General features: G+C 37.8%; 1 protein-coding gene across 10 annotated transcripts in view; it reads right to left on the reverse strand.

Annotated features, from left to right (window-relative positions):
* The window catches only part of ST7 (suppression of tumorigenicity 7), a 255,129-nt gene that overhangs the window by 187,270 nt on the left and 40,294 nt on the right, over positions 1 to 27,565 (reverse strand). For 3 of the 10 annotated variants that reach the window (XM_012533039.2, XM_012533038.2, XM_033428235.2), the window contains exon 1: positions 15,175 to 15,581. The exons of the other annotated variants lie outside the window; for them this stretch is intronic. In XM_012533039.2, the coding sequence (XP_012388493.1) occupies positions 15,175 to 15,196 (22 nt within the window). In that variant the 5' untranslated portion in view covers positions 15,197 to 15,581. Of the gene's footprint in view, positions 1 to 15,174; positions 15,582 to 27,565 lie in introns of those variants that run through there. 10 annotated transcript variants of the gene reach the window in all.

Raw genomic sequence — 27,565 nt, forward strand, 5'->3', positions numbered from 1 at the left:
GCAACAAGAGAAGCCACCGCAATGAGAAGCCCACACACCGCAACAAAGAGTAGTCCCCACTCGCTGCAACTAGAGGAAGCCTGCACGCAGCAAAGAAGACCCAATGCAGACGAAAAAAAAAAAGAAAAGAAAAAAGTTTATCAAATGCCACTAATCCATTTAAATGGAGGTTAAGCAATGCAAAGCATGCTGCAGCATCTATATCAAAGTATCATGAAGCTTAAAAAAAAAAAAAGAACTACAGATATGCATGACTTTAAGAAAATCTAACAAACAAAACTACAAACATATAAATCAGAAAAATTAGGGAATGATTATTTGTATTTAAAAGATTCTCCTTAAATATCAGCTTGAGATAAGATAAAATATGGTACCACTACAAAGGTATGAATTCCATTCACATTTTCCTGACATTATTGTGTTTAATAAGACGCCCTGAAACATGAGATTAAATAAATACAGGTGTTAGGTGAATTAAGCACAAAACCCAGAACCACTAATATTCTGTCTTTAAATAAATCTCCCAACACATCATAGACTTTCATACAGAAAACTATTAAATGGACAAATTACTATTATTGTTTAGTTTGACAGCCACTAAGATGAATACACCCAAGTCACAGGGAAAATGCAATGCAATTGGAAGTATAAAGCAATAACATAAAAACTCCAATATGATAATACCTAATAATAATAGGTAACATTTATTGAGTCTTTACTAAGTAATAAGCATTTAATTGCATTTAAAAACTCACAACAGCCCATGATATAGTATGCGATACATATGTCCATTTTACAGAGGAAGAAACTGAGGTGCAGAGAAATTAGTTAATCTACCCAAGGTCATACAGTGGGCAGAATGAGAATTTCAGCCTCAAAAGTCAGATTCCAGAGCATGTAAACCAGGAACCATGCACCCTTCGTTAAAAAGTGCAACAGGGTATTCAAAAATGTGGGATGCGTTTTGGTAGGGAGCAGTGATTAGAGGGGTAGGGGACAGGAGAAGGATGATGTTGGAAAAGTTGAGAATAATTGTTCTGTGTGCAAAAGAAGTTTCTATGATGATGACCATGGGATGATGATTAAAAAAAAAAAAAGTGCTTGAGAACCATCACATTAGGAGAACCAGGAAAATTCATAGAGTAACTGGTACCTGAGATGAACTTCAAAGAGTTAGAGAATGGTTAAGATTTGAATAGCTGGAAATAGAGGTAAGATCCAAATAGAGGCTCTTGCATGAGAAAAGGCACTCAGGAAAAAGCAAATAATAAATACAGAGTAGTAGTGGGAGTTAAGCCAGGAGAGGAAAGTGGCAACCGTATGGTGGCTAGCTTTAAACACCTGGGCAAAAAGTTTATATTTAGTTCAAAAAGCAGAGTCATCGAGTTTTTGAACAGCTGTTGGCCATTGGAAAACATGATCAGCAAGCTAGCTGACATAAAAGAATACAAATTGTGTAATTCCACATACATTAACTCCAAGGCAAAACTAATCTTAAATCATAAAAATCAGAAAATGACTGCCTAGTGATGAGGGAAACCATTTGGAAAAGGCACAAGAGAACTTTCTGAAGTGATGAGAAATGCTCTATATCTTACTTCGGTGGTGCTTATAGGTGCATGTAAAATTGTCAAAACTAATAGAAGACAATAGCTGTGCATTTTATAGTATGTTAATTATATCTCAATTTTTTTAAAGAGGCAAAAAAATCACCTAGGCATGGTGGAAGGGGAGCTAAGAAGACAAGTTAAGGTGACTATTACAGAAACCCACGAGAATAATACCAGAAGCGAGGAGACTGTGGATATAAAGAGAAGCAAGAACACTTATCTTAGGTAACTTATCTTAGGTAACTGTATATGTATGAAAACGTTTCTACAAATCAATATTAAAATAAAGTATATATGCATGAATTTTATATATATTTCATTCATCCTGTCCCCTGAGAATATAGGCTGCCAGATGGCAGGGACCAAATAATAACTTTTTCATTTAAAATTATTTTTTCTCATTCTTTTCAATTTGTATACATCTGATGCTGCCATTTCTACCCTCAATTATACTCCATCTCATAACCAATATACATATACTATGTAGTATTTCTGGTATGGAAAACTTTAAAAATAATTAAACTATTGATTGCTTATGTGCCATTAAGGGCTTGTCCCCCTACCTACCTATTTCACTTAAGAATTATAAGAATCTCATGAGGTTACCTATTATATCCATTTTACAGATGAACAAACTAAGGCTGAGATAAGATGCTCACAGCTACTGAGTAAAACTAGGCCCCCTTGTCTGTCTGTCTCAACTCCCAGGTTCTGAAGCATTGTGCTATATACTTACACCAAAAATAACTAATATAGTAGGGCTACCTGGAACCAACTCAGAAAAAGGGTGAGAAAGTCAGTACAGATGAACTCATAATCCATTAAGTATATTCATCCCCATAGTTTTCAAAAGACTACGTTAGTTAACTGGGGGTTATTACAGGACTGCTGTTTTATAAGCTTCTTAAAACAAGGGTGGGGGGATTTGATGTTAGTTGCTTTAGGCATTAGATAAATGTTTACTGATTCATATTTATAATGCATATACATAATATGCTATGTCAGGTCAATTCAATCTCTATCAAATCTGGCTTCACAAAGTTTGAAAACTTTGGAAATTATCACAACTAGTGTCAAATAATTAGAAAACATTCTTAAAAAAATAAAGTCAATTCAAATTCAATTTAACTTTTAAAGGTGACAAATGCCATCCTGAATGTATTTTTAGAGAGAGGTTGTCTTAAAATCTCTTGAAATCATAAGGATCAATAGATTTAATAGACTCTTAAAAAGGCTGGTAACCCAGTAGGACTATAGGACCAGTTTCATAGGAAGAGGGATCCTGTTTCTAAATATAAAAATTTGTAAGTTCAGATCCTTCTAATTAAAGAAATGTGAATATTTAGGTAAAAACTGTAGTAAATTTACTTCTAAAATATAAGAAAGTGATTTCCTAAGATAACAAACAAGAGGAAGAAAGAAGTAGTTTATCATGTTGAGAGAGCAAATGTTTTAAGTGCTGTAAAAACAGCATTTTACATAAATATACAAACTCTGCTTATCTATTTGTTAAAATATATCTCCCCAAAGACTTCTACATGACAACATGTGTTTAGTAAAGTCTCATTTTTCAGGCTATTTAAGACTTTTCACAAGTTCAAGCAAGTCTTCCAAATTTGAATTAATGAGATTTTACTAATACCACCAACTTTTACATTTTACTATACTTTCCCTAGAAACAAATATTCAGTGGGTGAGGTAAGTTACTCTACTCCAGATAAGTATTCTTTTATCAGTGAAAAAAAGAAACCCCAACTATTCTTTTAATTTCATAACTCATTTTACCATTGCTGAGAGAAACTAAAGAAGACTTAAATGAAAGGATGGATATACCATGTTCATGAATTGGAAGACTCAAAATTGTTAAACCATCAACTCCCCCCAAACTGCTTTATAGATTAAACACTCTCAATCAAAATACCAGTAGGACTTTTTGTAGAAATTGACAAGCAAATTTTAAAATTTCTATGGGTATGAAAGAATCAAGTATAGCCAAAACAATTTTGAAAAAGAACAGAACTGGAGTGCTTACACTACTTGATTTCAAAAGGAATCATAAATCTGTAGCAATCAAGACTATAATACCATGGCCTAAGGATAAACATAGAGATCTCTGGAATAAAATAGAGAGACAACTGATTTTTGATAAAGTTGCCAATTCAATGGGGAAAGGATTGTCTTTTCAAGAAATGGTGCTGGAACAACTGAATTTTGGCGGAAAAAAAATAAATGTCCATCATTACCCCACACTATACACAAAAATTTACTGAAAATGGATCATAGTACACATAGAAGCAAAACATATAAAACGTTTGGGAGAAAAACCTTTACGACCTTAGGTTAGGAAAAAAATTTATATAGGACACAAGACACTGAAAAACTGTATTTTATGAAAATTAAAAATGTAACATCATTAAGAAAACAAAAAGCTACAGACTATAAGAAAATATTATCAAGACATATGTCTTTAAAAAGATCGTATCAAAATATATGAAGAACTCTTAAAATTCAATTATAAGTCAAAGTATTTGAACAGACACTTCACCAGTGAAGATATACCAATGGTCAATAAGCATGTGAAAAGATGTTCAACATATTTGCTGATGAGGGAAGTGTAAGTTAAAATCACAATATACCACTACACACTCATTAGATTAGCTAAAATTAAAGAGACTGACAACATCAAGTGCTGACAAGATATAAAGCAACTGAACTCCCACACATTGCTGATGGGAATGCAAAAAAATATAACCATTTCGGAAAACAGCTTGGCAATTTCTCAACAATTGAGGTCTTACCCAAGAAAAATGAAAACATATGTCCACACAGAGAATTAAACATGAGTAATTACATCAGCTTTGTTCATAAGAACCAAAAACAGGAAACAACTCAGTATCAACAGGCAAATGGCTGAGCCAACTATGTATTTTTTCTACTACTCAGTAATAAAAAAGAAATGAACTACGACTAGCCACAACAACATGACTGAAAACATTATGCTGAATGAAACAAGTATACATTGTATGATCCCATTTATATGAAATTCTAGAAACATGGAGATTCACTGCAAACTGGCACAAGGTAATTTTGTGGGGTGACGGATATGTTCTATATTTTGATTGTGCTGATAATGATGGTTACACATAGGTACACATTTGCCAAAATTCATCAAACTGTACATTTAAATGGATATACTTTTAAAAATGGATAATTTTATCATATGTATATTGCTCTCCAATAAAATTATTTAAAGAAAAAGTTGGCTTCCCTTGTCATATTCTGCCTATTATATAATGCCAATTCCAATGACATCCAATTTTTTCTTTGATTTATGGGTACCTGTGTCAAAAATAATCTCATTTACACTGCTTTAACTGAAAGAGAAACATATCGTTTTAATATCATAACCCTCTCTGTTCTCCTCTCACTGCCTCACCCCCCATATCCAGTTGAACTTTAAACTTTTTGAAAGCTTTTTGCCCTCTTAACTCTTATCACATGCTATTCCTCTCCATTCCATAAATATCTGTGAAATTGAATCAAACAGAAGTTCTCCATAGTCTGTCTTACCTAGTGTTATTGTGAGAACAGACTAGAAATTAAGCCTTCAAATGTCCTGTGATTTTGTTTCTTTGTTCTATTTTTTTCAGTCATTTTTAACACAACCTTTTCTCAAACAGAATATTATGCCAGAGCCCAATATGTAAAACTGACATACATTTATAAGTTCAAATTTATAATATTTAATAATAACATCAACCAATGAGAACCTAAGTTCATCTATCAGTAGTTCCCCACATATCAAAATTAGTTATTTTTAATATATGAATGTATCTGTTGTTCTTTTAGGTTTTTTAGCAATTAAAAATGAAATTCAAATCAAATATTAAGAGCAGGGGTCAGCAAACTAAGGCGCATGGGCTAAAGTCTGCCTACCATCTGGTTTTGTATGGCCCTTGATCTAAGAATTTTTTTTACATTTTAAAAGAGTTGAAAAAAAACAACAAAAGAAGAAGAATATTTTTTGACATGTGAAAATTATATAAAATTCGAATTTCCACATCCATAAATACAGGTTTCTTGGAACACAGCCACACTCATTTGTCTCTGGCTGCTTTTGTGCTACAATGGCAGAGTTGAGTAGCTGCAAAAGAGACTGAATGGGCCACAAGTTTAAAATATTCACTATCTGGCTCTTTACAGAAAAAGTTTGCAGACCGCTGATTTACAAAACCCTGAAGCACCAACTTCACGGAGTAGAGCTTGGAAACAACTTGTGACAAAGTGTATTTTCCAAAGATGACCACTAAGATATTTTCCATTCTACTTGCTCTTCTACAATGCACTCTTGCCACTGCCTCACCAAGAGGAATCCAATTCCCTGCCCTTTGAATCTAGGCTCATCTTAGTGACTTGCTTGGCCAATATAATATGGTGGAAGTGACTTCTAAGACTTCCAAGACCAGGTCATAAGGAACCTTGCTGCTTCCTCCTGGGTCTCTTGGATGCTATGGCACAGGATGCTTCCTCTGAGAACCCAGCACCATGATTTGAGAAGCTTGAACCTCATAGAGAAACCAAGAATAGGCATTGCTGCCTACAACCTCAGCTGAGCCTCAAGTCAACAGCCAGCCTCAATTGATATCCATGTGGGAGAGCTATCCTGGCCCTCCAGCTCAGATGAGCCTTTAGATGACTGCAGCCCAGGAGATATCTGACTGCAACCACATTACAGACCCTACATAAGAACCACCAGTGGTTCCAGTCAACCAGTCAATCTGCAGAACTGTGAAATATAATAATAAATGCTTATTTTAAGTTACTATATTTTGGGGTAGTTTGTTATATAGCAATAGACAACTGAAACACCATTATACTAAAACAAATCTAGGAAAGTTTCAGGTAAGAAATTCCAGACTTGAGTCAAGCCCATGCGTGGACTATCACCAGGCCAAACCCTACCAAAGCCTCCCGCTAAGCCCAGGTGTTCTAGAAGTAGCCGTGGATAAAGGAAGTAGTAAACAATACTCTAATGGAGTCACTGCAGTTTCCTAATCGGTACGCATCCCAAGCAGACTCACTGTTCCCCAAAGCATGCCAATAAGCCTGAGTCTTAGTCTGAAATTCTCACAAAGAAATGGAGCATAACTTTTCTCATTCCTAAAATTACGTCAGGATGGGCAAAGAAACAATTCTCAGTTTTCATGCTGTAAATGAACTGATGATTACAATTCCTCATTATTTTTATTTAAATATCTTAAAAAAATGATAAGTGAACTTAGATGAGATGTAGTCAAGTTAACAGTACATAGCAAAGTATCAGTAAATGGCAGTTTACCTCTAACAAATTTGGGCTTAATAATAAAAGTCCATATTGTCACCTACTCCTGCCTGAAGGGTGACAGGTAAGAGTTGTCCACTGACATATTTCTGATATGTGCCAGTTATGTGTGATAAACTCCTTAGCCTGGAAAATTTAATTAAACTGAGTATCAATCCCCTATAAAGCCCACACATCATATTTTCAATATTACATTAAGCCACAGCAGATTCAAATTTCAAAGAATGAGTGCTTAGTGTATATGTTAGGTATGCTGCTACACTCTGGGGATATGTCTTCAATTAGTGTAAAGTTCATTCAAAAGAGAGTAGCGGGGACTTCCCTGGTGGTCCAGTGGTAAAGAATCCATCTTTCAATGCAGGGGACGCCGGTTCGATCCCTGGTCGGGGAACTAAGATCCCACATGCCATGGGGCAACTAACCGCGTGACACAACTAGAGAGAGAAAACCCGCACGCCACAACTAGAGAGAGAAGCCCGAGCACCACAACTAGAGAGAAGCCTGCACGATGCAACAAAAGATCCCACATGCCACAACTAAGACCCGACGCGGCCAAAAAAATAAAGAAAAAAAAAATTAAAAAAAAAAACAAAAAACGAGAAGCAGCTCTGAATTATTTTGATATTACTGAGAATCACAATGTAACACAGAATGGTATGTTTATTTTATATAAAAAGGGATATTACTGGAACACTTAAGATTCCTAATTTTTTTTCTTAGTTCAATAATTGTTTTCAAGTTTATTTAAATATTTATTCATGTGACTATTGTTCACACTAATGTGGAAAACACTTGCACAGATAAGTGTTTTAAGAGGAAAACATTTCAACCCTTTATGACTTAAGGCAATTCTACAAAAGTGCTGTGACCAGTTAGTGATGTCTGCCACAGGGATGACCAGTAGTGAGAAATATGCTGGGCATTTGCCAACCCTGACCTATTTCATCAGTTTCATGCTGTCTCCTCCCTTCAAATCTCCTACGGGGTCCCTTCAAAGATCCCCGTGATGGAACTTCCACCCAGTCTTAGGAAGTGAGATTTCCCTTTCCTCAGCCAGTCTTTCGCACTGCCAGAGTCTAATCTCCACAGTGACCCTTGATAAGCGTTACCCTGATGCAGATGTCCTGGCCCAAAAAGGCAGATTCCCCTAACATCAAGAGGTCATTGGATCAGCCACATTTTGGGCCCCAAGAGCTTAGATGGTAGATGGCCAAACCCTGGCAGAATGTGGTAAAGCCGTTATTTGCATCCAGGCGATCAAGCACCAGAGTCTCTGCACTTAGTCACTGTATCTGGCACGTGGTTGCTGCCATTTCTACAACATGTATTAAACTATATCTTGGTCCTTCAGTTCACAATTATCTGAATCCATTATTAATAAAAGCAAAATCTCTATAGAGAAAATATTACAATTTACTACTCCAGCACAGCAAATGTGACTACATTACAGGACTTTTAAATAATTCAAAACTGGCATTTTCTAATTAAAGACACACTAATAAGTGTGTTAATGAATGTTTTACACTTATTAGGAAAAAAATGGTGGGATATAAATACGCTTTGTAAAACAATTTTAAAATGACCATACAATTCATATTCTTGTGTTCCATATGGTTTTGTATTGAAAATGTAATAGTATTTGAACATAATTTAATGTGATAACTACTATTAATGTTCAAAATACACATTGTCAGTGACTTTTGCAACTCAGAATCCATAACAATTCTATTCACATCCTGTGTAACTCCATGGGGATTCTATAAGGAAAGTTTCCATATATGGTAATTTTTCCCCATAGACTCCCCACGGTTTATACAGGATATAAATCTGGTCCATTGTGACAATGAAAACAACAGATCACTGAAAACTCATGTGTAATTTCTGCTGAACAAACCAAACTAACAATTAGGGAAACTAATACTCAAGTGAAAATAAATAATCTGAGAATTTTAAAATAACCACTGGGCATTTTTATTCCATTTCTGTACTAGTAGAATTAGTATATAAATACCCAGAAGTAAAAAAAATTCCTATCTTTATTTAGTTTAAAATATTCCCTTGATACTAAAAATTATGATGTCAACTGTTAACAGGCAAGAAACCCAAGAGGAAATTTCACATCAGAACTCACATTGTCAAAAGGAAAGAAAAGACAATAATATAGTAAGATAAGTCAAAAGTGTTATATGAGCTTTAACTTCCCAGCCTCCTGTATGACCATGTCCCAGTGTAAATCCCAGTGATCTATAATTATTTTTCCTTATTTGTGACTTTAGCAGTCTGTGGTTTCTATTTATCTAAAGTCATGTAATAATATTTTTTCTTTTATTCAATGTTCTGAGTGCAGAATTAGAGGTAAGTTTTTGGGTGTATATTTAAGTATTTGTATTTTAAGTAAGATGAAAGCATCTAAAATTCAATACAGCTAAATACTAACAGCCAGAATAAAAACGTAGGAAAGGAAAATGGCTGTTTCTAAATTACCTAGTTTCATATGACAAAAACTAATAAAGCAGGGGAGATATAGTACTAAAATGTCAAACATACATATGACAGCAAAAACAGCAGTCTCATACAATTATTTAACAAGAACTAGGGCTTATATTGCAAAATAGTCCAGGTGTGAATAGCCATTTTTTGAATGACCACAGTTGCTGTTAACATCTCAACCAACTCACAAAAATTACACCAAAACAATAGACCTAAGTTTAATCTCACGTATGATTGGTTGTCAAGAATGGCCCTGAAATGCACATAAAAACGGAGTGGGACTCATTTATTTCTCTATCAAAGAGATGCCCATTTAATTATACAGTTTCTTGGTGACCTAATATTGCTAGGGTATATTCATTTTACTATCTCCCACATAATGGCTCAAAATTTGAGATAATTACATTGTTCTTAGAAGCATGGTACCATACTCACTATTAAAACTGAGAAGCTGTCAGTTCCAAATTAATGCATTCATCAGTAATGAAAATAAAAAGCAACAGCTGTTGGGACGTCCCTGGTGGCACAGTGGTTAAGAATCTGCCTGCCAGAGCTTCCCTGGTGGCGCAGTAAAAATCCGCCTGCCAACGCAGAGGACAAGGGTTCGAGCCCTGGTCTAGGAAGATCCCACATGCCACGGAGCAACTAAGCCCGTGAGCCACAACTACTGACCCTGTGCTCTAGAGCCTATGAGCCACAACAACTGAGCCCGCGTGCCGCAACTAATGAAGCCCATGCACCTAGAGCCCATGCTCTGCAACAAGAGAAGCCACTGCGATGAGAAGCCCGCGCACCGCAACGAAGAGTAGCCCCCGCTTGCCCTCAGCTAGAGAAAGCCCGCACACAGCAACGAAGACCCAACGCAGCAAACAAACAAACAAAAAAAAGCACACTCTTTAAAATAAAAAAAAAGAATCTGCCTGCCAAAGCAAGGGACACAGGTTCCAGCCCTAGTCTGGGAAGATCCCACATGCCGCAGAGCAACTAAGCCCGTGCACCACAACTACTGAGCCTGTGCCCTAGAGCCCATGAGCCACAACTACTGAGCCTGAGCCCGCGTGCCACAACTGCGAAGCCCACGTGCCTAGAGCCCGTGCTCCGCAACAAGAGGAGCCACTGCAGGAAGAGGTCCGCGCACCACAACGAAGAGTAGCCCCTGCTCACTGCAACTAGAGAAAGTTTGCGTGCAGCAACAAAGACCCAACACAGACAAATAAATAAATTTATTTAAAAAAAAAAAAAGCTGCACTTTTGGTGCCCATCAAAGAAAACTGCATGGGGCATCACCCACACCCCAAATGCTTTCCAGCATCTAGCTGCCTACTGAAGGTGATGTGGGCATGCAGAGAATGGCAGGGAAGACTTGTGGGCCAGCCACACCAGAGCTAAAGAGAACTGACACTCTGACACACAGGTCCACCATTTCCCCATCACCACTAAGCTCACAAAATACTACTGCTCTGTTCGGACTTTGGTGATTTCTTTCTCCCTTTCGAGATAACACTAGATGTTCTTTCTAATATATCACAACTATAACAAAATGTTGAGAGGAGGGATTGAATGACACTATTTGCCCCAAGGGCACACTTTCTGAAAAGGTAAGATGTTGCTCTCTTCACTGGACTAATAAGGTAGGTGCTTTGGAAGACACATTAATTTGTTAGACCAGGGCACAATTCCCACCACAGCACATGTTAAATGGTACCCTTGAGGCCTGAAAAAGTTAAACATAGGAGGGGAAACAGGAGGAGGACCAAGCTAGATAAACGCTAATTGAATAAATGCCCATGTACTTGAAGTATTTACTCTTTGGAGAATAACTGGCTTTATGAGGAAGGATGCAGTACAAAACCAGTGTTCCTTACTCCACAAAAAGAAAAGATGAACTTTTTCTCCATTTATAAAATTTTAAGAGGAAATGAAAAATTTTTAAGTTTTATAGAATTCAATTTATCAATTTTAAAATATGAACTATCATTAAGTCAAGTACCTAAAATATGCATTTTAAGGACCACTCCCCTCCCAAAACTTAATTTTAGTACTTTCTTCTTAAACCTAAATTATTTTGATCACAGACTAAAATTGCATTTCCTCAAAGCAGATTAACAGCAGACTTACTACTCCCATTTTTAGACATGGGAAATTTCAGTAAAGGAAAAGCTCGGTGAAATATATCAAGATGGTAACAGAGTTACAGAAGCTATACTTCCTGCTTTGTACTAATGATTAATCTACACATAACATAAAACACTTCCATTTAAAAGTGGGCTGAAAACAGATTGTGCCCAGTTTACACAACTATGGGAGATTCAGATACACTAAGTGAGAAAAAATGTGACTGGCACTGTTGGAGTTATTCACTAAAGTGAATTAAGCAGATATTCACTGGGCCTTCCCTGGTGGCACAGTGGTTAAGAATCCGCCTGCCAATGTAGGGGACATGGGTTCAAGCCCTGGTCCAGGAAGATCCCACATGCTGTGGAGCAACTAAGACCGTGTGCCACAACTACTGAGCCTGCACTGTAGAGCCCACGAGCCACAACTACTGAGCCCAAGTGCCACAACTACTGTAGCCTGCACACCTAGAGCCCATGCTCTGCAACAAGAGAAGCCACCACAGTGAGAAACCCACGCACTGCAATGAAGAGTAGCCCCCGCTCGCCGCAACTAAAGAAAGCCTGCATGCAACAACAAATACCCAACACAGCCTAAATAAATAAATAAATAAAATTTTTAAGAAAAGAAGGTATTCACTGAAATGAGGTCAGACAAAGCATTTATTAATTTTGTTGCCATAACTATGTAAGTTTTAACTTTGTTAAACAAGGGTCTACTCTTCCAGGTAAATTTTTTGTCACTTTTAAGGCTCTTTTGTGTATGTATGTGTGTGTGTGTGTGTATGGAAGAGGTGGGTGCTTTTTTGGCATTTAAATTAAGCAATACTATTTTCAGTGAGACAAAACATGTTATAATGTGATACCCAGGTTACCTCAAATTCCTGACTTCAAAGGTCTGAAACAAAAAGTCAACTTAATCAATCTAGTACTTGAAAGTGAAGACATGGACATTTCTATTGACATTTCCTTCTCTTTTTTTATTTTTTATTTTTTTTGCGGTACGCAGGCCTCTCACTGTTGTAGCCTCTCCCGTTGCGGAGCACAGGCTCCGGACGCGCAGGCTCAGCGGCCATGGCTCACGGGCCCAGCCGCTCCGCGGCATGCAGGATCTTCCCGGACCAGGGCACGAACCCGTGTCCCCTGCATCGGCAGGCGGACTCTCAACCACTGCGCCATCAGGGAAGCCCGACATTTTCTTCTCTTATGAGCAAAGAGCAAGGAGGAGAGAAAGAAAATTTTAAAGAGCCATGTACAAGTGACTATGTCAAAAGAATTCAGAATAGTGATTACCTTTTGGTGAGGAGGAGAAGTAAAATTGACTGGGAAGGGTCATCACAAGGAAACTTTCTGGAGTAACAGAAATGTTCTGTATCTCAAACTGGGTAGTGCTTCCATAAGTGTAAACATAGGCAAAAATTCAATGAGCTACACACCTTGACTTACGCATTTTATCGTATGTAAACCATACCTCAATTTAAAAAGTAAAAGCATCCAATACAAGTAAGGTACTGTAACCAGAAATCAAGGATAAGAATCATGAAATCAGAACATGTTAGAAAAAAAAACAGACCTTTCCAGCATCTAGCACAGCACTGTACATCGAGTAGATGGCTAAACAAGTATTTATTGTAAAAGTTTAGTAAGAATATCCTAGGTGGTTCGGAAGATCCCTTCTGAACTAATTAGAACTTTTAATGTGACTATTTTTCAGAATATTCCAAATATAGATAGGCTCAGCCTATAAAATAGCCTCCAAAAGATGGACATTATAGGTCTAGAAAAGCTATGCCTCAAAACACAAAGAAAATACAATTGTCTTAACTCTGAGTACAGATTTAAGGAATCTCCTTATCTAAAGAAAGCAGTCCATTCTCAACACTTTACAATCACTGACAGTACAAATCTATCTATGGTCTTCTAGGGACAAGCAGGAAACAAAATTTAATACTCAGTAAAGTCAAAAAATGCCCAAAACCTACATGATGATGTTCTGTCTTCTGAATGGTATTCTACCTGTGCAGTAATTTGGTAGCTATGGAGACCAAAAGCAACCAGCAGTTTTCAAACATAGCACATAGCACACATGTGATATTATCAAAAGATCAGGTTTAATGATCAAGAAAGTCAACATGTCTGCTTGGTAAACCTGGCCACACAATGTTAGAGTCCCTATGCCAAGAACCCAAAGAGTCCCACACTGAGTTTCAACTTGCATTTTCAGCTAAACAAAGTAATAAGACTAATTTTCCTTTAGTAGATAAATATTTCTATCTATACCTAGGTTCCTACATAAACAAAATTCCATGACTGAAATTAAACTGGAAGGTCTTTGCCACTAAATAATCTGTTTCTATTTCTTGGGTGACAATAATTCCAAATGTATCATTAAGTGAATTCAAAAAACATTTTTAAATTATTAGAAAATAAAATTGTCACATGCTGAATGGGACATTACATCTCATTGTTATTCTATCTTGACGTTGATAATGCAGTGTGGTAATTTCAGAAATGGGAAGCCTCTAGGTAAACCAACAAAAATAATCCACCCTTTAAAAAAGCCAATCAAGAACAAAAGAACTGAAGATTATTAGCTCTCTTGAAATACTACTATTCTGGAATAATCATCAGCTATGCACAAACAGTCACACTGATCACCTGAGATCAGAAAGAAAAGGTTGGATTACATATTCATAAGAAATGTGTTTCCTAAATTCCTACCCTAACCCCCTCTCCCCACAAAGACAGTGTCTTGCCAATGTTTAATGTTCTAGGTCAGCAGGTTGAGTCTCTTTAGAAATTCTTAACTGTCACCTTTGCTTATGGATAATGACAAAATAGTCTGCAGAGCCTGTATAACTGCATCGACAAGTTATACTATTCTACATCCAGCATTAAATAATCCTCATTACTTAGGCTGGTCATCATTTTTCAAATACCCATTTTAGCTGTCTACAAGTGCCATCCAGCCCAGCCCCTTGTGCAGGGCCTGCTCTGCACCAAAGCAATTTCATTGTATAAGTTTTAAGACAGATACAATGCTGCTGGACTGTGGCACTAGCCAGCATATCAAAATTGAAGCCATTGAGGATTAAAAAAAAAATCCATCTTTAAAAATAAAGCTTATTTCTCATTCTTTAAATCTACATATAATATCTACTCCTATGTTTCTGTAAAAATATGGAAGAAGAGGATATAATGACACCCCCATTCTCCTTTTAGATAAAAAATGTAAGCCCTTTTTTCCTTTTTAATAAACATTATCATCTCAGGTCCTCCAGTATCTATTTTAGGGTTTAAGGACCATTACAGAACCCACAACAATAGATCAGTGACAGACTTGATCCCATCAATTAACACGTTCTGGGGAGGCTGCCCGGATTCCTGTCTTCCTCCCCTCCCTCTTGGAGGCCTGGTTTTGACCACACTGACATCCCTGGCCTTAAGGATGAATAACCCAGATAAGGGGGAGTCCCTTCCCTGAGACCAATTTCTTTGTAATTAGAGCCAAAATACAAAAGCTGTTAATGACCTAAGGCAAAGTGATATGAACTCCAAGCCAATGAAACCATGACAGCAAACAGATTTCTAAACAGCAAAGTGAGATCCATTTACTTACATGAAGATTCAGTGCCAAACATGGCTGGCTCCAGAGGCTGCTTTTAAAAGATTAGAAGAAAGGAAAAAAAGGAAGGAAGAAAAATCGAGGAGAGTGTACGTGTGAGAGTGGAGAGATGAGCTGCTACACAGCAGAGGTCATGAAGACAGACAATGCAGTCCAAGCTGTGTCCAGCTGCCAGATTCTCCTCTTACAAGCTTCAGTGTTCTCCCGTGTGATTGAAAAGCAAGGTCTCCTACAGCACCAAAAACCGAAGAGCTGTTTTGGAAAATCCAACACGGAAAGGCAGGCCGACGTGGCTCTTCTGGGATGCAGGGAGGCAGGACTAGGTAGCAGCAGGGGCAAGACTGGGATCAGCAGCAACAGCGGATACTGCAATCCCCAGCCCTGTTATAGCAGTAAGACAATAGCAGGGCTTATGCATACACTGGTGACGTCAGAGACACTGCACAGACCGACTGCGCTGCTTGAGCCAGAGGCTCCAGGGGCTTCAGGGGAGCAGGCAATTCAAAGGGGAATTCCTTCGTCCCAAAATGCACAAGACCAAGAGCCACATATATATTCACCCTCCTGACAAGATCTTCATCCTGTGATACCAGGCACTAAAAGAGACCTCAAAGAAATTTAAATATTGGCTTTATAGCAACCAACCACAAAGATATGCAAATCAGAGTTCTTGGTTTTAGGCAGCAAGTAGAACTTTTCAAGGGAATTAAGAATATCAGAAATGAGAAAAATAACCTACCTTTTAAAATAACTTCAGAGCTCACTGTTTTTTCAGTAGGCTTGTGGTAGACTAACAGATCAGGGGTTGTACACTCAACCACAAATATGTGAAAATATGTAAACTATTCCACACACTTTCTGGGCATATAAATTCACAAGCAAATGTAACAGTAAAATAATACTATAAGCACTTAGAACACTGCTTAACACCCAGTGAGCACTCAAATGTTAGTGAATACATTATTATTTATTTTGCAACTATTATTCAAATGTGAAAACCACCACTCTATACTCTAGGAATATATGTATGTACACATATTTCTCCTATCCCGTCTCTTTTGCCTTATTTTTCTTCATTTTACCTCGTGAGAATTCCTGTCATTTCTCCCAAGTAACGCAGTCATGTTAACGCTGTGTGCACACACCAGTGTACACCTGTGTGCAAGTGGGCATAATTATTCTTCATCCATCAACACAAAGAAGATATTATTATTTTGTCTCTTGACTCATTACCTGCATTACCTTTACTCTTAGAAATCTGTTTTTTCTAAAAGCTATAAGTGCATAGACTTTAATTAGAATGTCTATCCAACACAAGCAAAGAAAGCTTTGTTCTAATATTTTTTAAATATTGAAATGCATAAAAAGTATGTTTTTTCAATAATCCCACTTTTAAAATCATATAAAATAGGAAGTTCAAAAGCTCAAGTTTCTTTTCCATCCATTCATCTAAGGTATATACTTTTTCCAATATTTTCTAAAGTTTACAAAGACATGTCTTTATATAACACAGTTTTTAAACATTAAATTCTTATATGATTGTGGAACTGCAAATTACCATCTAAAAAATATCATTAATAACTCTCTGGTCAGTATATGTAGATCTATCTCATCTTTAAATGGTTACACAATATTCCATTGTATGGATGTGCATAATTTATTCAAGGTAATTGGACCTTTATCTTACTGAAAATGCTGAACCATTATGAAGAAATTGCAAAGATTATACATAAGAATAAATACTTTGTTGTACCTAAGATAATAATAACTAATATTTACTAAATGTTTACTATGTGTCAGGTATTATTTTGGGAACTTCACGTGTATCAGCTTATGTAATCTTCATAAAAACCCTACAAGGTAGGGTTATCCACATTTGATAGACAGTGGTCACACTGCTTACTAAATGATGAGCTGGGATTCAAGCCCAGGCAGTCTGGTTCCAACACATAGACTCTTAACTACTCTTCTATAATGCCTCTTGAAAAATAAAAAAATAATTACCAAAATTATATTTTAAGAATTCAACTAAAATGAAAGGAAAATAGAAATCAACTGAAAATATGGAGAAGAAAATTCTTAAAAGAGAAGGGTCGCCAAAAAAACTAAAAATGACAGAAAGGACTAAACTGAAAATTGCAAAACTTAAGAAAAATGCATCCCTCGCAAAAATAAGTGGTCCAGGTCAACAACCAGTGGAGAGCACAGGCATACCTCAGAGATACTGTGGGTTCGGATCCACACCATCACAATAAAGCAAGTCACACAACTTTTTTGGTTTCCCAGTGCATACACAAGTTATGTTTACACTGTACCGTAGTCTATTAAGTGCCACAGCACTATGCCTAAAAAAAAAAAATGTTAATTTTAAAATACTTTATTGCTAACCATCATCTGAGCCTTCAGCGAGTTGTAGTAGTAACACCAAAGATCACTGATCGCAGGTCACCATCAAAACAAATGTAACAATAATGAAAAAGTTTGAAATATGTTGAGAATTACCAAAATGTGAGACAGAGACACAGAGTGAGCAAATCTGTTGGAAAAATGGTGCTGATAGACCTGCTTGAAGCAGGGTTGCCACAAACTTTCAATTTGTAAAAAGATGCAATTTCTGCAAAGAGCAATAAAAGAAAGCTCAATAAAATGAGGTATGCCTGTATCAATAACAGTGTTGAGACACAACTGCAGGAAATGGGCAAGGGCAATACACTTCAAAAGGGTTGAAACCAGAATAGTATCTTAACATAAGATCTATTTCAAATTGCATCCCAGATGTTGCACATGAATAGTCACACAAATGGGGGTGGATGTGGCCATCAGAAAGGCAAAAGGAAAAGTAGGATGAGAAAATGATTCCTGGGTAGAGATATAGTTAGTCCTCCATATCCACTGGTTCCACATCTATGGATTCAACCAACTGTGGATCAAAGTAGTCGGTAAAAAAAATTCCAGAAAGTTCCAGAAGCAAAACTTCAATTTCATGCACACTATTGACATAGCATTTACACTGTATTTACAACAACTTACATAGCATTTATATCATATTAGGTATTATAAGTAATCTCGAGATGATTTAAAATATGCATGTAGGTTATATGTAAATACTACACGATTTTATATAAGGGATTTGAGCATCCGTGGATTTGGGGGTGAGGGCAGTCCTGAAACCAATCCGCCACAGATACCGAGTGACAACTGGTACTTCCCACCAGAGGCCATAGTCTATATGCGACAACTTCTTGCTGACTCACTGATGTAGCTCTTTCTTCAGCTTATATGTGAGGGTGTATATATGCATACATAAATACATTTTTCTGAGTGCCTATACTTATTTCTTGGCACAGATTTCTAAGAGTAAGTTAAAGGCTGCAATATTTTTCAAGACGTCTACTTTTTAGATAACTATAGCAGGATCAGTATGTTAAAAACGTTAGGTCTCTGGGCTTCCCTGGTAGCGCAGTGGTTAAGAATCCCCCTGCCAATGCAGGGGACATGGGTTCAAGCCCTGGTCCAGGAAGATCTCACATGCCACGGAGCAACTAAGCCCGTGCACCACAACTACTGAGCCTACATGCCACAACTACTGAAGCCTGCATGCCTAGAGCCCATGCTCCGCAACAAGAGAAGCCACCGCAATGAGAGGCCCGCGCACCACAACGAAGAGCAGCTGCTGCTCGCCGCACTAGAGAAAGCCCGCGCCCAGCAACAAAGACCCGATGCAGCCAAAAATTAAATTAATTAAATAAATAAATTTATATATATATAAAAACACATTAGGTCTCACTTGCCAGCAATCTGGACACATATGACAACCTCTGACTCCTATTAAGGTTTCTATACCCTCTGGATGCCTGAGGTATTTCTAAACACTTCAGAAGGTTGGGATCCATATGGCTAAAGACCCATCTTTGACAAAACAGATGCCAAAATTTTAGTTTGCTCCCATTCTTTCCTCTGGGCAGCTGGCATGAGCTGAGAAAATGAAGACAAATATTAATGGCCTGCCTAAGGAAAACATAATGAAAGAAAATGAAGGAAGATAAAACTGACTGATGTCCTCCACACCCCTTCAAAAAAAATCACATAATACATTCCAAAACCAAAGTGATCTCTGGGTTATCAATTATGTCTAATTACGCATGCCTGCGGCCCTGCCTGCCTGTGACCCTGCCCTTCCATTAGTAAAGCGAGTACTGTGAATTTCAGGATAAAATTAGCAAAGAAAGAAGAGATCAATATTCAAAATAATTTAGCGGTCAAAATAATTATTGTTAAATTAGAATGTTGCTGATAAAGAAAGATAATAGTGACAATCTTAAAGTAAGTCAATAGTAATTTTTTAGAAGAAACCCCATTCATAAATTGACTCAACAACTATTTCCTGAAAGCCTACTGTTCTGCACTCTAGGGATACAGCCATGAACAAACTCTCTCCTCTTTGGAGCTTATGTTCTAGAGGGTGAGATGGACAAATAAATACGTAATATATCAAGTGGTTGTATGTGTTATAAAGAAAAATAAGAGGAATTAACGAGGAGTGATTGAATGGGAGGGTTATTTTAGGTAAAACTGTCAGATAATGTCACCCTAAAAGGATGACATTTCAACAAAGACCTGAAAAAACTGAGAGGAAACTACATGGGTAACATGGAAACCACATGGGGGAAAGCTTTCCAGAAAAACAAAATAAAATACATCTATTCTTGAATATTCAAGACTCAGTTTTCTACTGGAAGATATCCCCTTTAGTGCTATGATGCTGTCATTAGTACAAAAGTGGTTGTGCTGAACTGAAATAAATTCTCTTTTCTAATGCAAAAGAATTCACTCTTCCGTGAACTGAAAATATGTGTGTTCTTTTCTTCAAAGTTTAATAGACTAAATATACCTATACTTGCAAATATGTAAATGTTTATAAAAATCACCACAGAAGACAATACTCAAAATAGCTTCCTACCACATCAGACAACTAGCTTAATAAATGTTATCTCTATTAGTTTGGTAAGAACTTAAACCACATATTCTCTTCAGAGTACATACAAGACCTAATTTTAAAAGTGTCATATCTGGAATTTCTCTGGAGCTGTATCCTTTGTTCACATTAAAGCTTTATTTTCTTACTATTCCTCTTGATGTGTATTTAGCATGTTAAAGTTGTGTGTATTTTAAAATACCACCTATGCATTTATAAAGTATTACTTTAAAAACAACAAAGAAGTGTTTTAATGGCAATACATAAACTATAGAAAAATGAAAAAAAATCAATGATTCTGTTCTTTGGAAAAAAGGTACAAATATATAATTAAAAACAAACTCATAGTAAAGCTCCCTGGTAGGATTATAGAAATTTGATTTCTTTGTATATGTCTATAAAATGTAGCCCTTTCTGCTTCAACATAGTATCACACATACAGTGAACCTTCTAACAGGTAATTATATTCTATTTCAGAGCCCTGGAATGAAATTCTGGTACACTAATGTTATAAGGAAAAGAAATTCAAAATCCAGAGAGAGCGAGAGAGAAGGAGAGAAAGAGATACTACTATGCTATTTGATTTAAAGGAACTCTAAAATAGGAAATAAGGATTTACAGAAAAAACATATTTGGGTATTTGGGATAATTAATTACTTTTAAATGTTTTAGCTTCAAAACACATTTACCACAAAAGTCCTTTACATAGCTAGTGCCTAAAAATGGCATTTTATTAACAACTTCACAAAAAAATTAATTTTCTCACCATAATTAGCTATCTTGCCAAAGATCCATCCATAGATCAAAAGGGATCATTTACAAAGAACATGTAAATAATGCCTAATTTAAACACACACTGGGATTTTGTCATTATTCGGGGTATGGAAAGTAGGTCCCTGCCCTGGTGGAAAAATCTTTGTTGTTTAGTTTAAGATGAATCTGTCAGAAAACAGTGTCACTGTTACCCAAAAGTTCGAATGTACGGTAGTATAATTTTGAATTACCTGCACAAGTTTTGGGCAAAGATCCACGTCCATATCTCCTTACCACCACCTTACCTCCCAACCCCACCTTCACCCCGTCCAATCTAAAGAAAGCCCCCACTTAATCATCAAGAAACACTGCCCTTTGTTAACTTCACCTTAACTTTATTCTTGTACCAACTTACCACTCAGTGAAACTAGAAACTGAGAACAAGACTAAGCAGTTTAAAAAAGGAACAGGTCAGTTACACTCAGAAAATTTAGGATAAAAACTGAAATTCTCCAATTCACTTCACTACGTCAACCGCATCTAAAAGATCAGGCCACACACATGCACAAGAAAATCAACACAATGGCAAAAACGTTTTACAATCTCTGTAGACTGTATATATATTTTATTCTCTCTGTGGCATAATCTGAACTCAGATATTTGTATTCTAAACATTCTGGCCCAGAGGGTAGAAATGTGGATTAAATATGGGTTGCAGTTTATTTTAAGTCTGTTTGAGTAGGACCCAAACTGAAATAGAAGAAACAACAAGGGTATGTCTGAGAAATTCCCTTAAGTATTTATCCTAAATTAATCACAATTTGTATACAACAAATTCATACATACTCAGGAATAAATTCATGCATAATAATTTTTAAAACACACTATTTACAAACATAACCAATGTACTTTTTAAAATACTAATTCAAAACAGTATATTTTAAGTAATTCTACATGGCTGGAAAATATTTTAAATTTAATTTTACCTGTATAATCCATAATGAAGCAACAGGCAGGGAACCGGGTATTTTCCAAAGTAAAACCCTATCAGACACAAAATGAAACAGCTCCCTGGACAGGCAAACCACTCTGGGGAAAGCCTCCTGCCATGTGACATTGAGCACACACACTTCTGCTTATCTCGATTCAAGCTGCAACGGTCATGGCTCTGCTCTCCTTTGCCTGTTCTTTTAAAGCCATCCTTAGAAAAGTCTTTCTTAGAAAAGAACTAATATTTCTTCCCATTTCATTCCTGTAGTATTAGTTTAAAACTAGGGAAAAAATAAATTCTCTTCTTTCTTTAAGTGAAAAGAACACAAGACGGCTTCCCTGGTGGCGCAGTGGTTGAGAGTCTGCCTGCCGATGCAGGGGACACGGGTTCATGCCCCAGTCCGGGAAGATCCCACATGCCACGGAGCGGCTGGGCCCGTGAGCCATGGCCGCTGAGGCTGCGCGTCCGGAGCCGGGAGAGGCCACAACAGTGAGAGGCCCGCGTACCACAAAAAAAAAAAAAAAAAAACAACAAGATATCTATACTTCATCCTAGTACTCAGGGTTACAAACCCACATAACCTGAAATGAATCAGCATCCAAATTTTTAGGAAAAATATCGTCATTATGTTCATTCCTTTGATAGTATGCACATGTGATCAATTTGAAACATTTGATTTGTAAATAAACCTAATACAGGTGATGAAAGAACTATCCTTTAAAGCATATCTAAAACCTTTAACTCATTTGTCTGAGTCCTGAAACAGACATCAGATGGAAAGGACATATGGTCATTCCTGAGACAGACTGCATCTGATGTAATCTTTAATGTCACATTGTCACATGCACTGAGCCATCTTTTCCTTCATTGTCAATTGTTTTGATCTTGAGTGTGTCCTGGCTAAAGAAACCTTAAGAATGGTTACTCCATCTTGATACAACAATTCTTTAGACCTTGCCCAAAGACAAGATATAAATAAATTTTTTATCAGCTTTCTTTTTTTCCAGCAACCTGAACATTTGGACAATTTCCAATTTAGAGACATATTAATGCTCCCTTAAACTGCAGCTACTTTGAGAAAGATAAGGCATTGGTGTTTTGAGTGGTTTTACTGGAGTAGCAGGATGTTTTGTTTTGCTTTTACTTTGCTACTTTCCTTTCCATTGAATACATTTCTCCATGAGATAATTTACAAAGTTGACAATACTATACAATATGATTCTAATTTTCAATACAATATCAAAAGTATAAATAGTACAGAAATCTAAACATTCTGGGCTCAATATCATCGATAATTTTATGAAATAAATGAGGAAGCATCATTACATTCAGCCATCTAGTCAAGGCTTCATTACCATAAGCAGATCCCATTACACTGCCATTCTGCTAACAGTCAAAAGCTGTTAATTCCCATCAACCTCACCTGTCATTGTTGCTAAGCAGCCTTGTCTCACTTCTCGAGCTTTAATTCTCTTTGTCTCAATCTAGGGTACTGGCTGGGGAGCCTTCCATGGGCTATAAAAATTTGATATACTTTCTTCCTGGTAATTAAAATGTGCAAATGGTTAAAACATTAATGCCATGATTGTTTTAAAATGGTATGTTTAAAATGCCTAATAATAACAGTCTTAATTTCCACGCAACTTAAATGTGTGTGGCAACACTGAGCCATCATCAGATGTCACATGAAATGACGTTTTAAGCCTTTCACAATTTAGTACTGTTAGCATGGATTTTTAAAGTTCTTTAATTATTTGAGCAGCATTATTGTAAGAGCAACTGTTTTATTTTTATCTTTTATATTTTATTTATAACTCTTAAGTCACAGATATTTTAAGGAAATGCATTTTATTAACAAAATGAGAACATAATGAAAAATCCAAATTAGAAAGTAGAAGATAGATGGATAGATGGATAGATAGCTATAAAACCTACAATACAGTGAAGTGATTTGCCACACCTCAGAAAGCCAGCAGAGTGGTTGAGAGCCAGGCCCTGTGTCAGACAGAGAATATTTAAGCCACAGCTTAGCCACTGCTTAGCTGGATGATCTTAAGCAAGTTTTTAAATCTCTCTTGACTTCAATTGCCTCATAAGTTAAGTGACAAAGGGCCTAGATCAATGCCTGGGATGTGATAACAGCTAATATGTAAACAGCACTTAATGTGGACCAGGCACTGTTCTAACTCATATATTAATAACTTACTTAACCCTCACAACAACCCTGTGAGGTATTATCTTCATTTTATAAGTGAGGAAACTGAGGCACGGAGGGTATGTAACTTAACTGAGGTCACACACTATACATAACAGAGCCAGGTTTTAACCCAAGTAGTGTCGTTCAGAGTCCTTGTGCTTAACGACTACACACACTACCTCCATAGAGTAGGTGATCAATAAACGGAAGCAGAACAAGAAAAACTGTTTCCAAAAACTAGGTTCATTCTTTCCAACCCTGCAGTTTGCCAGATATTCTAATAAGCCATGTATTAATAAAAATTCAGAATTTATAAAAATTCTCTTTTTATAGTCCATCTTCAATTCCAACATGCAGAAAAATTAAACAGATAACCAGAATGAAAGGGATAAGGCGTACAGTCATTGTGATAGCTTAAAATGAGAGCTGCATTAGCCAGTTAGGCAGAAATAAGTACTCAAGTGCAGAAAGCTATAACCATAAAAGGACCTGTACTATGTACTACCTGCACACTCCTAGCAACCACTATGTCCCTCCCTCTCTACTTTTCAGTTTCCAAATGTCACAGTAGATACTACTTGTCTGGCCTCTAAAGAGTCTGAGCAGGTTCCTCTGACTGCAACTTCAAAGCTCACTCAGGAGGACAGCACCTTCGACTAGACGCCCCTGCCTTCCTCCCCAGGAATCTTCTCTTGCCTCATCTCACCCCTGGCAAAGGAGACTCGCTAGTATGCCTAGATGCACTCCTCGGACATGGAAACAATCACATCACAGCACTCTCCAAAATGTACTTACAAGTCATGGGAGTCAGAGGTCCTTTGCAGGTCACCTGTTCCAGCCTACAGCCCAGGGACCACTGTCCTAAGTATAACTTACTGACTCAGGAGCAGCCCATGCTGTACCCCCAAATCGTATCCCAGATTCATGCTACAATTTACCCCTTCACAGTCCAAGCCGGAAGAAGCATAGTTACTCAATCAGCAGGCCTGGGGTCTAGCCTCTACACTGCCACTCATTACCTCTCTGGTCTGGGATAAGTCCTGGAACCCTCACAGGTGTCTATTCCCAATGGGCAAAATGAGGAGGTTGAACTGGATGACCCCTAAAATCCAGTTCAAATCCAATGATACAGAATTCTACTTTAAACCAATTACAGCTGGATGAGAAAACTCAAGTAACTCCCGCCAGGGAGCTCTTCCTCCTACTCCAGCCCACAGCATCCCCTCCTCCATGCTGACAGGGCTTTGGGAACAGCTCCACCTCAAGGGTGGGAAGCCAGGGAGCCAGCAGGTATTGTCCAAATCCAGTGCATTCACGCTGAATGGCTGACTCTTCCAACTGTTCAGGCACTGTTCCTCCCTAAACAGGCCCCAGTAACTCAGCCTAGGGGTGAACAGACAAATACAAACATTCATGAAACACAACAGAAATAACTGTTGGAGGCCAAGCCTACTGGAGAGTTCATGCCCTGGTGGGTCATACCTCTTAGGACAACAAGGCCTGGGTGCCAGCAATAAAGTTTCTGAAGGTGACCCCTCCTTCCAAAACATGACTGAGACAGCCTGGACAGGGAGCGCCAAGTTTTCTGGAGATGACAGCTCAGACTGAGACACACATCTCCTCTCTTTGTCCGCCATGGCTTTCCTATCTGGAGTAGTTCTTGGTGTGGGAGTCCATAGCCCTTTACCCCCCTCAGAAAAGGAGAATGTACCATAAAACCATTTACCATAATTTTTGTTGTTGCTGTTGTTGTTTTGTGTGTTTTTCGCGGTACGCGGGCCTCTCACTGTTGTGGCCTCTGCTGTTGCGGAGCACAGGCTCCGGACGCGCAGGCTCAGCGGCCATGGCTCACGGGCCCAGCCGCTCCATGGCATGTGGGATCTTCCCGGACCGGGGCGCGAACCCGTGTCCCCTGCATCGGCAGGCGGACCCTCAACCACTGCACCACCAGGGAAGCCCTACCATAATTTTACCATAGTATCTTACATTGTATTTCCAACCCATACAATAACTCACTTTATTGCACATTTTAAAACCCCAAGCTCAGGACTGGATTAAAAATGCTTACCCTGTTACTCCAGAAATGATAATATGGGGTTTTCCCTCCAGTCTCTATTCTCACCCTCCTCACCAACAAGTCAGTTATGTCAAAATGCCTTAACGGTATGCTTCATCCAAACTTCCTTTTACTCTAAGTCAGAACAAAGGTTACCTAACAAGTTGATGCTCACCCATGCTTCTCACCACCCACTCCAGCCTGCATCCACCTCAGTATTTCCTTTTCATGTTCTGTCATCCTTCACTGGTTTTGCTTACTGAGCTGCACGATTACCACATGGCCTATTCCATAATGTGAGAAGACTCCACTGCAAAATGAGTTCTCTGACTGAAGAAGATTCTAACAGCATGGGCCCATCTCCTCCCATGAGTGAGCTCTCCATACCTCGAAACGTTTAAGTAAGCTAAGACAGAGAAGCATCAAGCACCAACCAGATAACAAAACAGCCCTATGCAGTAAGACGGGGACTGTTCAACTCAATACCATGGCCCAGACCAGTGCTATACATTCTCCAAGACAAAATTAAGAACCATCCTCACCAAGCACAAAAGCACAATTATGACCAAAGGCAAGCTGAAACCTGAGAGAAGATCTGCTTTACCCAACTCCAAACCTTCAGGTTATTTCTAGATAGCAACACCTGTTTGCTATGCTGGAAAAGAACGGTGGCAGAATCCAAAGCTCTCAGTAGCTGTAAAACGCAGACCTCTTATAAAGTAGCAGGGCCACTCGTTTCTTACACGAGCCCCAAGAGAACTGACATCAAGTAAACACAGATGGAGAGAGGGGGGAAATAACTTTTATAAGAGGTGGAATACCACTGATGTTTTTATTCTATCAAAAGATTACTGTAGGGCTTCCCTGGTGGCACAGTGGTTAAAAATCTGCCTGCCATTGCAGGGGACACGTGTTCGATCCCTGGTCCAGGAAGATCCCACATACTGCGAAGCAACTAAGCCCGTGCACCACAACTACTGAGCCTGTGCTCTAGAGCCCGGGAGCCACAACTACTGAGCCTGCGTGCTGCAACTACTGAAGCCCGCGCGCCTAGAGCCCATGCTCCACAACGAGAGAAGCCACCGCAATGAGAAGCCCGGGCACTGCAACAAAGAGTAGCCTCCGCTCGCTGCAACTAGAGAAAGCCTGCGGACAGCAATGAAGACCCAACACAGCCAAAAATAAATAAATAAAATAAATAAATTTTTTTAAAAAAGATTACTGTAAAATGAGACATTGGCTTAAATGTTTAAGGCTAACCAATGAAAAAGAATAACCATCAACTAACCTTGATGTAAAATTAAGAGTCATGAAAAACATAACTAACATTATTAAAATGTCTGGTAAAAACATGAAAGATGAAGATTTTCTGCCCACAAATATGAATCTAACAATAAATGTTTGTTAATTTTA

The sequence above is a fragment of the Orcinus orca genome, chromosome 9, assembly GCF_937001465.1.
Source record: "Orcinus orca chromosome 9, mOrcOrc1.1, whole genome shotgun sequence".
In the NCBI taxonomy this organism is placed as follows: Eukaryota; Metazoa; Chordata; class Mammalia; order Artiodactyla; family Delphinidae; genus Orcinus; species Orcinus orca.